Below are 15060 nucleotides of genomic sequence, written 5' to 3'. Positions count from 1 at the left end.
TGTTAGTTCTGCAGTGATGATGGGTGATGCTGTACCCCAATCTGTGGCTCTTCAGCTGTTGCAAAACTACACCTCCCATAATACCTGAGGCTCTCCAGGCATGATGGGAATTCTAGCTTTGCAACAGCTGTAGAGTCACTTGAAATTAGGTAATCGGTGGGGGTCCAAGCATTTGGACTCCCACAAAACAATGGGCTGCTTATTCTAAAATGCCCGGGCCTATTTTTGGTCCCAGTCCGGCCCTGGCAATGAAGGAGTGGCTTCATGAGAAGAATTTCAAGGTCCCGGAGTGGCCTAGCCAGTCTCCAGATCGCAACCCCATTGAAAACCTTTGGAGGGAGTTGAAAGTCTGTGTTGCCCAGTGACAGCCCCAAAACATCACTGCTCTAGAGGAGATCTGCATGGAGGAATGGGCCAAAATACCAGCAACAGTGTGTGAAAACCTTGTGAAGACTTACAGAAAACGTTTGAACTTTGTTATTGCCAACAAATGGTATATAACAACGTATTGAAATGAACTTTTGTCAATGACCAAATACTTATTTTCCACCATAATTTGCTAATAAATCCTTTAAAAATCAGACTGTTATTTTTTGGATTTTTTTTCTCATTAGGTCTCTATGATGAAACTTACAGACCTCATTATTTTAAGTGGGAGAACTTGGACAATTGGTGGCTTACTAAATACTTTTTTGAACCACTGTATGTGCAATAAGATCAAGTGCTTATACGGGTGTGATGCAATAGAGGCCTATGGACAATAATAAATGTATACTGTCTTATGGCGATTAGATACAGACAGTAATAGGCCTCTGGGACATATCTATTTGTTTGAATATTTTTCTTGGGATATCTATCCAAATTGAAGACTAGATAATTATATCCCAGAGTGAAGTGAGTCCCACACTATGAAATTATATACTGCTCACTTACAGCATAATACAGCGTGGACACTGGGATGGCGGCCTATATGTACGTTGTTTGAATTTGTGCTTTTTTATCATTTGCAGTATTAAAAGCTAAGTTTTATATCATTTCCTATCAGTGCTCAGGGGTGTGGAAATTTAATAAAACACTACTTGTCCACGGGACTAAAACGGAGCAAAATCTACTTGTCCCTCATGACGATCCACTTGTCAGGACCAATTTTCGCTTTTACATTAATTTTTTCCTCCTCGCCCTATAATAGTCATAACTACCTACTATAATGATACCTTTTAATTTTTCAATAACATTCTCCTAACCCAAATAAATATTATATATATATATTTTTATTTTTCAACATTCCAGGAGGTATGAGGGCAATTTTTTTTGCAACAATCTGCTTTTTGTATCGATTTGACTTTTTAAACGCTTTTTAACTTTTTTCTGGGATATTACAAAAATTGCAATTCTGTGGTTTGGTATTTTTTTTACATTCACGTCATCTACCATATGGGATACATAATGTTATATTTTAAGAGTTCGCACAATTACGCACGCAGCGATACTAAATGTTTATTTTTATTATGTTTACATGTTTTTATAAAGGAAAAGGGAGTGATTTAAACTTAAAGGGGTAGTCCAGTGGTGAAAAACTCATCCCCTATCCTAAGGATAGGGGATAAGTTTGAGATCGCGGGGGGTCCGACCGCTGGGGCCCCCCGCGATCTCTCTGTACGGGGCCCCGGCTCTCCACCAAGATAGCGGGTGTCGACCCCCGCACGAGGCGGCGGCCGACACGCCCCCTCAATACATCTCAATGGCAGAGCCGGAGATTGCCGAAGGCAGCGCTTCGGCTCTGCCATAGAGTTGTATTGAGGGGGCGTGTCGGACGCCGCTTCGTGCGAAGGTCGACACGCCCCCTTCCCGCGGACTGTCGGGGTTCCGTACAGGAGATCACGGGGGGCCCCAGGGGTCGGACCCCCCGCGATCTGCAACTTATCCCCTATCCTTAAGATAGGGGATAAGTTGTAAACCACTGAGTCACCACTGGACTACTCCTTTAACATGGAAGAGGTTAATGTGTTTCTTTTAAACTTTTATAACAACTTTTTTTTTCAATACTTTATTAGACTTTTAGGAGGAATCATTAGATTCTATTGAACTCCATTGATCTGTGTGCTCTGCGATCCATGGATCGAGCCTAGTCCAGCCAGGCTCTATCAATGGCAGAGCCACAGACACCAGGGAAGCAGAGGTAAGCCCTCCTGCTACCTCTGTAGTGGATCCCCCGCGCGATCACGCTGTGGGGGCGATCCACCCCACTAGCCCACTAGGGAGCGTTCACATGTCCCTTTAGATGCTGCTGTTAGCTTTGGCTATTAGCAGCGGCCCCCAGCTACTGAGAACAGCTGCGGGCTGCAGAGTACAAAGCGAGCTCCATACACAGAGTGCCGCCATGCTTGTCAGATCCGGCCCTGCTTGCCCAATGCAGGGGTCCAAAAATTCACCTGCCCAGCACCTGGAACTACATGTCCAGGCGTCGGGCGATAGGAATTCCACATCCCTGGTGCTACATAAGGCTCTGTTTACATAGCTGTCATGGCTTGCATTACAATAGAAGCCAATATGTCATGTAACAAAAATAATTTGTGGCCAAAAGACCCACTGACATTTATACGGTTTGTTGAACATACTGCACTTTTTCTTGCAACCAAATTTGACAGAAACTACCCACAAAGCCTCTGCCAGGAGTGGGAATAGAGACCAGTAAACATGTCTGTGAGGTATGTTTCATGAAGCCAGAATATTCATCTGTGAAACAATAGAGCAGATTGTATGCTGGGTAAATCAATATAAACAGCGGAATGAAGGATAAAATCTGCAGTGTATATAATGTGTAGACCGTTTTTCTTAACCCCTTAAGGACCGGAGGTTTTTCCGTTTTTGCATTTTCGTTTTTTGCTCCTTGCCTTTAAAAAATCATAACTCTTTCAAATTTACACCTAAAAATCCATATGATGGCTTATTTTTTGCGCCACCAATTCTACTTTGTAATGACGTCAGTCATTTTGCCCAAAAATCTATGGTGAAGGGGGAAACAAAATCATTGTGCGACAAAATTGAAAAAAAAAACGCTGTTTTGTAACTTTTGGGGGCTTCCGTTTCTACGTAGTACATTTTTCGGTAAAAATGACACCTGATATGTATTCTGTAGGTCCATACGATTAAAATGATACCCTACTTATATAGGTTTGATTTTGTCGGACTTCTGGAAAAAATCATAACTACATGCAGGAAAATTAATACGTTTAAAATTGTCATCTTCTGACCCCTATAACTTTTTTATTTTTCCGTGTATGGGGCGGTATGAGGGCTCATTTTTTTGCGCCGTGATCTGAAGTTTTTAACGGTACCATTTTTGCATTGATAGGACTTATTGATCACTTTTTATTCATTTTTAAATTATATAAAAAGTGACCAAAAATGCACTATTTTGGACTTTGGAATTTTTTTGCTCGCACGCCATTGACCGAGCGGTTTAATTAATGATATATTTTTATAATTCGGACATTTCCGCACGCGGTGATACCACATATGTTTATTTTTATTTACACTGTGTTTTTTTTTTTTATTGGAAAAGGGGGGTGATTCAAACTTTTAATAGGGGAGGAGTTAAATGATCTTTATTCACTTTTTTTTTTCACTTTTTTTTTGCAGTGTTATAGGTTCCATAGGGACCTATAACACTGCACACACTGATCTTCTATGTTGATCACTGGTTTCTCATAAGAAACCAGTGATCAACGATTCTGCCGCATGACTGCTCATGCCTGGATCTCAGGCACTGAGCAGTCATTCGGCGATGGGACAGCGAGGAGGCAGGAAGGGGCCCTCCCGCTGTCCTGTCAGCTGTTCGGGATGCCGCGATTAGCCGCGGCTATCCCGAACAGCCCGACTGAGCTAGCCGGGAACTTTCACTTTCACTTTTAGCCGCGCGGCTCAGCTCTGAGCGCGCGGCTAAAGGGTTAATAGCGCGCGGCGCTGCGATCGGCGCTGCGCGCTATTAGAGGCGGGTCCCGGCTTCACTATGACCCGGGCCCGCCGTGATATGACGCGGGGTTACTGTGTAACCCCGCGTTATATCAGAAGAGCAGGACCAAGGACGTACCGGTACGTCCTTGGTCCTTAAGGGGTTAAAGGGGTACTCCGGTGAAAACCTTTTTTCTTTTAAATCAACTGGTGCCAGAAAGTTAAACATATTTGTAAATTACTATTAAAAAAATCTTAATCCTTCCAGTACTTATTAGCTGCTGAATGTTACAAAGGAAATTCCTTTCTTTTTGGAACACTGATGACATCACGAGCACAGTGCTCTCTGCTGACATCTCTGTCCATTTTAGCAACCGTGCATAGCAGATGTATGCTTAGGGCAGCATGGTGGCTCAGTGATTAGCACTGCTGCCTTGCAGTGCTGGGGCCTTGGGTTCAAATCCCACTAAGGACAACAATAAATAAAGAGTTATTCTTATTATAATGACGTCAGCAAAGAGCACTGTGCTCGTGATGTCATCAGAGAGAATTTGAAAAAGAAAATAATTTCCTCTGTAGTATTCAGCAGCTAATAAGTACAGAAAGGATTAAGATTTTTTAATAGAAGTAATTTACAAATCTGTTTAACTTTCTGGCACCAGTTGATTTAAAAGAAAAAAGGTTTTCACCGGAGTACCGCTTTAAGGGTATGTTCACACATTAAGTTATGTTACACATTTTATATTATATACAACGCAGCCTTTTTTTGTACAAGCAGAATATAAAATGAAAGCTGTGCTGCAAGTGGTTGCTATAGGCAATAAGGATGCAAAAAGATTTTCTCTTCACAACCCCATAAAATCTCCCTAGTTCTGCGTAATTTCAGTGATTTATATACTACGAAGTAAAAAGCTGTGCAAACATCCTCCAAGTGCAGGGATTCCATAATTCTTCCAGGCATACAATACAAACATTTTCCTAGCTACTCTTTAATCTTCCATAATACTTACAGCCAACGCATTGACTAACTATTATAAAAATTAAAAAAAATATGTAAAAATCAGATGTTTCGGCCGCAGTTTGACAGCGCTGCTTTGACAATGTTTTTGGCAGCACGTTGAAGATATTTTACCAAAAACATTTTTATACAACTTTACCCCAGTTCCAGTCTATGCAGAGCAAAACACTACTAGAAAATCCCTTTAGGGGTCCGTGCAAACTACAGAATTTCCAAGTGGAGAAATTCCGCTGCAGCAGTGGAGCTTGCCGCTGGCAAAATTCACCTGCCCAAAGAATGAAAATGTTCATTTTTTTCCCAGTGGAACACAGAGAGGAATGAATTGCCGACTATAAGGACAGGCAATGTCTGTGCAGTACTACCATACCTTCAGGATTTCCACCCATACTGTGAATACTGTGACACTTAGCCTGCCTTCAGCATTTGAGTCTGTGTTCAATTATTTAGTTTATATGGAAACCCCCTTAATATCTTGTGTGTTTGATCTCAAGATTACTGAGGGACCATTCACTCATGTCTGGCACCCCACTGCATTTGTACACTTTAGAATCCATTAAAGGAAATCTGCAGGTGACACTGTTGACAACCATACTTACCTGATCCCCTTCCGTGCACCGGTTCTCCCACTATCTTCCTCCGTATCTTCCATTCTGGGGCCAGCTTGGAGCATGGGTGGAGCTTCCCGACATCACTGCTGCTGTTTGCTAGCAGCGAGAGATAGCATGCAAGCAGCAGCGGTGATGTCAGGAGGCTCCGCCCATGTTCCAAGTCGGCCCCGGAAAGGAAGATGGCCGGAGAACGGGATCAGATAAGTATGGTTGCCCACTGTTTGAAACTAGTGCTGTGTCCCCATTACGTTTTCCCTGTATACTGGCATTGCCAATCATCTGGCCTCCTTCACAACGAGTAGTAGGGGTGACACTATGCAGGGGAGAAGAAGGGGAGAGTGACAAATGCGGTCCCTTCATTTTCAGAAATGGTAGATTCTACATCAGTGGTTTAGAAACGGTGTCCCTTCAGATGTTTCAAAACTACAACTCCCATCATGTCCAGACAGCTGTTGGCTATCCAGGCATGTTGGGAGTTGTAGTTTTGCAACATCTGGAGTGTCACATTTTGGAAACCACTGTACTAGATCAAAATTAAAGCATAACCTTGTTATGGAATTACGCCTTTACCACACTAAATGTGATGGGGGCCTTGTAAACCTGGACCTTCTTATGGTTGGTTTATCCCTTAAGGACCGGGGGTTTTTCCGTTTTTTTGCATTTTCGTTTTTTGCTCCTTGCCTTTAAAAAATCATAACTCTTTCAATTTTGCACCTAAAAATCCATATGATGGCTTATTTTTTGCACCACCAATTCTACTTTGTAATGACGTCAGTCATTGTGCCCAAAAATCTACGGTGAAACGGGAAAAAAAAATCATTGTGAGACAAAATTGAAAAAAAAAACGCCACTTTGTAACTTTGGGGGGCTTCCGTTTCTACGTAGTACATTTTTCGGTAAAAATGACACCTTACCTTTATTCTGTAGGTCCATATGATTAAAATGATACCCTACTTATACAGGTTTGAATTTGTCGCACTTCTGGAAAAAATCATAACTTCATGCAGAAAAATTTATACGTTTAAAATTGTCATTTTCTGACCCCTATAACTTTTTTATTTTTCCGTGTATGGGGCGGTATGAGGGCTCATTTTTTGCGCCGTGATCTGAAGTTTTTAACGGTATCATTTTTGCATTGATAGGAGTTATTGATCGCTTTTTATTCATTTTTTCATGATATAAAAAGTGACCAAAAATGCACTATTTTGGACTTTGGAATTTTTTTGCGCGCACGCCATTGACCGAGCGGTTTAATTAACGATATATTTTTATAATTGACATTTCCGCACGTGGCGATACCATTTATGTTTATTTTTATTTACACTGTGTTTTTTCTTTTATGGGAAAAGGGGGGTGATTCAAACTTTTAATAGGGAAGGGGTTAAATGATGTTTATTCACTTTTTTTTTTGCACTTTTTTTTTGCAGTGTTATAGGTCCCATAGGGACCTATAACACTGCACACACTGATCTTTTACATTGATCACTGGTTTCTCATAAGAAACCAGTGATCGATGATTCTGCCGCATGACTGCTCATGCCTGGATCTCAGGCACTGAGCAGTCATTCGGCGATCGGACAGCGAGGAGGCAGGTAGGGGCCCTCCCGCTGTCCTGTCAGCTGTTCGGGATGCCGCGATTTCACCGCGGCTATCCCGAACAGCCCACTGAGCTAGCCGGCATGCTTTCGGTTTCACTTTAGACGCGGCGTTCAACTTTGAACGCCGCGTCTAAAGGGTTAATAGCGCGCGGCACAGCGATCAATGCCGCGCGCTATTAGCCACGGGTCCCGGCCGTTGTTAGAGGCCGGGCCCGAACCGCTATGACGCGGGGCCACGCCGTGGCCCCGCGTTATAGATCGGGAGTGGACACATGACGTTCCAGTATGTCATGTGTCCTTAAGGGGTTAATTATACAGGGGTAGCTGCTGCCCCGAGGGTCTCTGTAGTGGCCACAGATCTCCACCCTGCCTGGGAGGGACTGCTCATTCCTAGGCGACTAGAACTCTGCCTTTATTTCCTTTTGTGTACAGAATACCAGACAAATCAGATTAGAGGGGTACTCTGGCCCTAATACATCTTATCCCGCACCCACCTTTGTGAGCTCTCCGCAGCGCTGGAGGTTCCGAGTGTGACTACCACGGGGCCGGAGTATTGTGACGTCATGCCCCGCCCCCTCAATGCAAGTCTATGGGAGGGGGCATTACTGCCGTCGTGAGTGGCGCAGTCTCTCTCTTTATACACATTGGGGGAGATTTATCAAAACCGGTGCAGAGGAAAACTTGCCCAGAGCAACCAATCAGATCGCTTCTTTCATTTTTCACAGGCCTTCATAAAAATGAAAGCAGCAAGCTGATTGATTGCTATGGGCAACAGGGCAAGTTTTCCTCTGCACAGGTTTTGATAAATCTCCCCCATTGTGTTTGTCCTTGCATCACTGTGCTATATGTATTAGCCGTGTAAGGAACTGAAGCATTGTCCTCTTGACTTGAATGGTACCATGCTGCAGGTCCTTGCACCAGGGCTACTAATAGAAGAGTGAAACAATGATATAACCCCTAGGGGTTACGTCCCTTTCACACTATAAAATTACTCCATTTTAAAGATCCGTACGAAGTTCTGTCTGAAAATCAGCTGTAAAACGGCAGTTACAAAATCCTATACGGCCGTTAGAAAATCCCATTATAGTCTATGGGATTTTTCTAATAGACGTTTTAACCCATTATTAATAACGGCCATAATTGTGTGACAGAAGATAGTAACAGGAGAAAGAGTGCAATCTCCGGCTCTGCCATAGCGCTGAATTGAGGGGGCGTGTCGGCTGCCGCTTCGTGTGGTGGTCCACACCCGCTATCTGGCCAGCGAGCCGGAGCCCCGTACAGGAGATCGCAGGGGGGCCCCTAGCAGTCGGACCCACCACGATCTGAAACTTATCCCCTATCCTTAGGATAGGGGATACCTTTTATTTAGTAACACATGTACCGAGAAGTTCTATCTAACCCCTAGGGGTTATATCGTTGTTTCGGTCATTACACCTCTACATTTGACCACTATTTGTGTTATTTGGCCAAATGTAGTAGTGTGGTACTAATAGAATAGTGGCACGAGGACAAGTGCAAATAAACACTGAAGATGGTGAGCCGCTCACAGAAGCACCACCCCTCTCACCCCTGCTAATGTAATATTCTTACAGGCTGGATAACCCTTTAGGGCTCATTCACACTACGTATTTTCTGAGCAGAATCACGCTTTAAAAATACAGTGCAGCCGCCTCCATTTGTTCTCAATGGGATTCTGCTGCACCAAGACGTTCCGGAACCCAGGCTCCGACAAAAAATAAAAACGTTCACTCTTTTGACGGAATCCACTTGGAAATGAATTGCAGTCCGATTCATTTCTGAGCGGTCCTAGTAACACCTTGTTTTGCTGGAGGCCCTCCAGACTGAATCGCCACCTGGAATATCACCGGGCGGAGATTCTGTAGTGTGAATGAGCCCTTAGGCACATTCCACAGTGGAAAATCTGCAGCAGATTTGCTACAGAACCAGTAAAATCAATGGAGGATGTTTATGAAAACCCATCCAGAGGAAAAGTTGCTGCGTTGCCCATAGCCAACCAATCAGATCACTTTCTTTTTTGAAAAGGCCTCTGAAAAATTAAAGTAGCAATCTGATTGGTTGCTATGGGCAACTCAGCAAGTTTTCCTCTGGGCAGGTTTTGATAAATCTCCCCAAATGAGAAGCAACCAAATCTGCAGCGTATTATGTACATGTGAACGTATCCTTATGGTGCTTTTACATGTTCAGGTTTTTAAATACAATTATTAAACATAAAGCCAGGAACACATCAAAAATGGAGGACATGTATAAAGGAAAGACCAAGATTGAGATTTACCAAACCACATGCAAAGGAACAATGGTGCAACTCCCCATAACAACCAGTTAGAGCTGGGCGGTATACCGGTTCATACCGAATACCGAATTTTTTGGGCTGCACGATATGAATTTTCCCCCATAGAGCAATACTTGTTGGGCCCCTCCCCCTCGGGAATGTATTATCAGCCCAGCGCCGCGCTGTCCCCACATCGGGGAACTAATCCTATGTTACCCGCCAGCGCTGTTCTGCGCCCCCCCCCCCAATTAATGATCAGCCCAGCGGGGCACTACTCACATATGCCAAGCACTGCCCTCCTCCTACTTTGTTGGGGGCCGCTAGGCGCTGGAACTCTATACTGTACGCCAGTGGTCTCCAACCTGCAGACCTCCAGATGTTGCAAAACTACAACACCCTGCATGCTCGGACAGCCAACGGCTGTCCAGGCATGCTGGGAGTTGTAGTTTTGCAACAGCTGGAGGTCCGCAGGTTGGAGACCACTGCTGTACGCTGTATCCCTATGCCCGGGCTGCAAAAGATAAAGAAAATAAACTGTAACTTACCCCGCTGGGCTGATCATTAATTGGGGGGAGCAGAACAGTGCTGGCGAGTCACATGATTGGGGGGGCGAAGCACATGATTTGGGCGGGGGTGAAAATAGCGTTGTATACCGTGGAACCGCCGTAAGTTAAAAAAAATACCGTGATACACATTTGGTCATACCGCACAGCTCTACAACCAGTCAGGTTCTAAGGAAAGCAACAAAACATACCTACCTAGTGCTGGGTGCAGGACCTGCCTGCTTAGCCGATCACTGGCTGAATCAGGACACGGCTGTGGCAAGAGATTGGCTGAGCAGGCATGTCTTGTGTTATGCGCTTATCTTAGAAGAGAGACGAGGCGAACAGGAGCCAGACAAGAATGTTTTTTCCCCCCACCCAGCACCGTAATAAAAAAATAAAAATTAAAAAAAAAAGCTGGATAACCCTTTAAAAATGCATATATTGGCGCTGGAGGGGTAAACTGACTAATGAGGTGTGAGTAAGGATTTGGGATCAAAAGCTCTATACAGCCATTTCATTACTTTATACCCTAAAAACCTGCTGACAGGTCCACTTTAAGGCTAGGTTCATACCATGGAATCTCCGGAAGGAATTATTCTAGGAGGAGATTCGGAGGGCAGTCAGCGATAGGACCATGTGGATACTGATGGCCCCATAGACATCAGTGTATTGTGCCAAAAGACGAGCAAGATCCTTCTTTCGGCGTCAGAGCTGCTGTTGCTGAGATTTCGTAGTGTGCACTGTGCTGGGGAATCCCATTGACAACAAAGGGATTCAGCTACACCGGAATATCCAAGTAGAATTCTGCTAGGAAATTCCATAGTGTGAACCTTGTCTAACTAGCTCTACAGTATGAAGACTAAACCCAGCAGCTGCACATCTCAGACTCCTAGGCCACTGTGTTGAGTATTGTAGGTCCACCAATCACAACAGAATTTTCAGGTGCCGTTCAAATAGTTATATATGTGTCAGACGAACGTTGACTTGAACCTACAAACAACGTAATGTGTACTGTGGTGCCCTCATGCTGGCAGATGTGGAGAGGGAAGAAGAATCGGGCATGTTGAATGTCAATGTGGCTGATCATTTGTTTTCACCGCATGCTAGGTGTGTATTGGTGGGTTTGGGAAGAATGGCTGTCGGTAGGACCCTACTACACAGGCCGACAAATGCTTTAAACAGGTGCTGATGTTGTAGATCGATGCTCACTTAGGGAGCCTATTACACGGCTCCATTACTGTGTGGCCCTATTACACGGCTCCATTATTGTCTGGCCCTATTACAAGGCTCCATTATTGTGTGGCCCTATTACACGGCTCCATTACTGTGTGGCCCTATTACACGGCTCCATTACTGTGTGGCCCTATTACACGGCTCCATTACTGTGTGGCCCTATTACACGGCTCCATTATTGTGTGGCCCTATTACACGGCTCCATTATTGTGTGGCCCTATTACACAGCTCTATTATTGTGTGGCCCTATTACACGGCTCCATTATTGTCTGGCCCTATTACACAGCTCTATTATTGTGTGGCCCTATTACAAGGCTCTATTATTGTGTGGCCCTATTACAAGGCTCCATTATTGTGTGGCCCTATTACACTGCTCCATTATTGTGTGGCCCTATTACACTGCTCCATTATTGTGTGGCCCAATTACACGGCTCCATTATTGTGTGGCCCTATTACAAGGCTCCATTATTGTGTGGCCCTATTACACTGCTCCATTATTGTGTGGCCCTATTACACGGCTCCATTATTGTGTGGCCCTATTAAACGGCTCCATTATTGTGTGGCCCTATTACACTGCTCCATTATTGTGTGTCCCTATTACACTGCTCCATTATTGTGTGTCCCTATTACACTGCTCCATTATCGTGTGGCCCTATTACAAGGCTCCATTATCGTGTGGCCCTATTACAAGGCTCCATTATCGTGTGGATCTACTACACTGCTCCATTATCGTGTGGCCCTATTACAAGGCTCCATTATCGTGTGGCCCTATTACAAGGCTCCATTATCGTGTGGCCCTATTACAAGGCTCAATTATCGTGTGCCTCTATTACACGGCTCCATTATCGTGTGGCCCTATTACACGGCTCCATTATCGTGTGGCCCTATTACACGGCTCCATTATCGTGTGGCCCTATTACACGGCTCCATTATCGTGTGGCCCTATTACACGGCTCCATTATCGTGTGGCCCTATTACACGGCTCCATTATCGTGTGGCCCTATTACACGGCTCCATTATCGTGTGGCCCTATTACACGGCTCCATTATCGTGTGGCCCTATTACACGGCTCCATTATCGTGTGGCCCTATTACACGGCTCCATTATTGTGTGGCCCTATTACACGGCTCCATTATTGTGTGGCCCTATTACACGGCTCCATTATTGTGTGGCCCTATTACACGGCTCCATTATTGTGTGGCCCTATTACACGGCTCCATTATTGTGTGGCCCTATTACACGGCTCCATTATTGTGTGGCCCTATTACACGGCTCCATTATTGTGTGGCCCTATTACACGGCTCCATTATTGTGTGGCCCTATTACACGGCTCCATTATTGTGTGGCCCTATTACACGGCTCCATTATTGTGTGGCCCTATTACACGGCTCCATTATTGTGTGGCCCTATTACACGGCTCCATTATTGTGTGGCCCTATTACACGGCTCCATTATTGTGTGGCCCTATTACACGGCTCCATTATTGTGTGGCCCTATTACACGGCTCCATTATTGTGTGGCCCTATTATACGGCTCCATTATTGTGTGGCCCTATCATTTATTAGCTGCACATGTCATATTACGTGGCTCCATTATTGCTTGGCCCTATCGTTCGTCAGCGGCACATCCTCTATTACACGGCTCCATGTTTGTGTGGCCCTAATGTTCATTATCTGCGCATCCGATTACATGATTGTGCGACAATTTTCTTCTATCATTCATTGGCTGCCCATCCTATTATGCTTGGCCAAAAAAGGAACATTTTTTTGACCCCTTGAGCGAATCTGTCATTAGTGTTACCTGCACTAACCTGTTACAGGCAGGTAGAGCGGGTGACACTGATGATAATGATACTTACCTACCCCCGATCGTCTGTTGCAAAACTACAACTCCAAAAATGCCCTGACAGCCATTGCCTGTCTAGGCATGCTGGGAGTTGTTCTGGATATTGGCTAAATCTGTGTTCACCCAATACCTCTCTTGTTCCTACCATTTATATGTATGCTGAGCCATGTGTGTATTTACTCTAAATGGGGGGACTCCATCTCCCCAAGATCAATAGAATTGGACGGCTGAGATCCAATGTGCCCAATCTTACTCCCCATCAGTGGGGAACCAGGAGGCCTTCTTCTATACAGTCCAGAACAGGCAATAACAACCTCATTCACTGCAGATGTTGTGAACTACAACTGGTGATGTTCTTACAGCCAGAATGCTGCCAAAGCATCATGGGAGATGTAGTCCAAAACATCTGAAGTTTCCTAAACCTATTTAGACGGTCGGCTGATATGACAGATTTGGCCAATCCAATCTAACGTGTATGGCAAGCTTTAGGCTTTATAGGGACTGTACTGGAACCAGACACCCTTTAGTATCTGCTGCAGATTTTTCTACCCATTAAAGTTAATGGGTAGTAAAATCAGCAGCAGAAAATCTGAAGCAAAAAAAGTCATGTGTGAACGAACCCTAATGGAATAAAATAACATTATAGTCCTGTGCTCATCTCCTTATGTCCAGAACAGTGTTTCCCAACCAGCATGCCTCCAGCTGTTGCAAAACTACAACGCCCAGCAAGCCCGGACAGCCAAAGGCTGTCCGGGCTTGCTGGGCGTTGTAGTTTTGCAACAGCTGAAGGCACACTGGTTGGGAAACACTGGTCTACAGCAGTGTTTCCCAACCTGCTCCAGAACTCCCATCATTCCGAGCAACAGCAACCGGTGGGGGTTGTAGCTTTCAAACAGTTGGAGATACCGGGTTTGGGGGGCGCTGGTCCAGAAGGTGGTCTAGGCCATAGTACTGTTACATCCAATGGTCGTGACAGAGTTGTACATCGCCATGGTCTATACATCCCACTACAGATGGCTGAACACATGAGAAATCCCAGCTATACCCCCAGGTTAATCTATTACTGGACACCCTAATGATGTCACAGCAGCAGTAATGACGTCATCAGTCTTGCTAGTGGTGACCAGTGCAGCCATCCACATCACCCAGCTGGAGGAGGCAGGCAGGTCCGCCCAGGACACCCACACACCGATATACCGCCGCCCGGGTGACAGCAGCGTCCCCTCACTCACACACTGTTCACACACAGCGTTATCCCGCAGGACCAGGGCCCTGGCACCGCTCGCATCCACCACGTCAACGACTCCAACACTGCGGAAATGAGAAGACCGGGCGGCCCCGCCCGCACAGCCTCCCGCACACACAGCCCGTACCCCCCCGCTCCGTCCTGAGCGCGGCGCTATCACCCACAGCCGGTCCCACGGCAGCCCGCACACACCGGGCCCCTCCTCACCTGTGTCACCGATGATAATGTATTTAAACAGATAAGCGTACGCCATGTCCGGATAGTCTGTCTCTCCTCGTCACTGCTACTAACGGACGCGCTGACGTAATCACGGGCTCGTCCACGGCTGTGATCGCAAGCGTGGACGGACGCGCATGCGCACTGAGGGCCTCCCGGGTCACCTATAGTAGAGAGAATAGCACGTCATCGGTCGTTGTGAGGTGGATGCTGCGAGTTGTATGGTGTATAACGCCCACCATCTACAGGCCATAGGGGAATAGGAAAGGGCGCTGCTCATAGGGGGACGTTTATCAAAACATATGCAAGAGGAATAGTTGTCCAGCTGCCCATAGCAACCAATCAGCTTGCTTGTTTCATTTTTCACAAGCCTTCCTAAAAATGAAAGCAGCAAGCTGATTGGTTGCTATAGGCAACTGGGCAAGTTGTCCTCAGCACAGGTTTTGATACATTTCCCCCATAGGTTTTTGTTTTTTTTAAATAAGTAAATAAAAAAAAACAATTGAC

General features: G+C 45.3%; 1 protein-coding gene across 1 annotated transcript in view; it reads right to left on the bottom strand.

The window, feature by feature from the left end:
* The window catches only part of RAB2A (RAB2A, member RAS oncogene family), a 116445-nt gene extending 101747 nt beyond the window's left edge, over positions 1-14698 (bottom strand). The window contains exon 1 of the mRNA XM_056522014.1: positions 14545-14698. Coding sequence (XP_056377989.1) covers positions 14545-14590 — 46 coding nt within the window. The 5' untranslated portion in view covers positions 14591-14698. The remainder of the gene's footprint in view (positions 1-14544) is intronic.
* Positions 14699-15060: the final 362 nt, after the last annotated feature.

The sequence above is a fragment of the Hyla sarda genome, chromosome 5 (assembly GCF_029499605.1).
Source record: "Hyla sarda isolate aHylSar1 chromosome 5, aHylSar1.hap1, whole genome shotgun sequence".
NCBI classification, from domain to species: domain Eukaryota; kingdom Metazoa; phylum Chordata; class Amphibia; order Anura; family Hylidae; genus Hyla; species Hyla sarda.
Note: the sequence above shows the minus strand (reverse complement) of the source record. Positions and strands in the feature narration are given on the sequence as shown.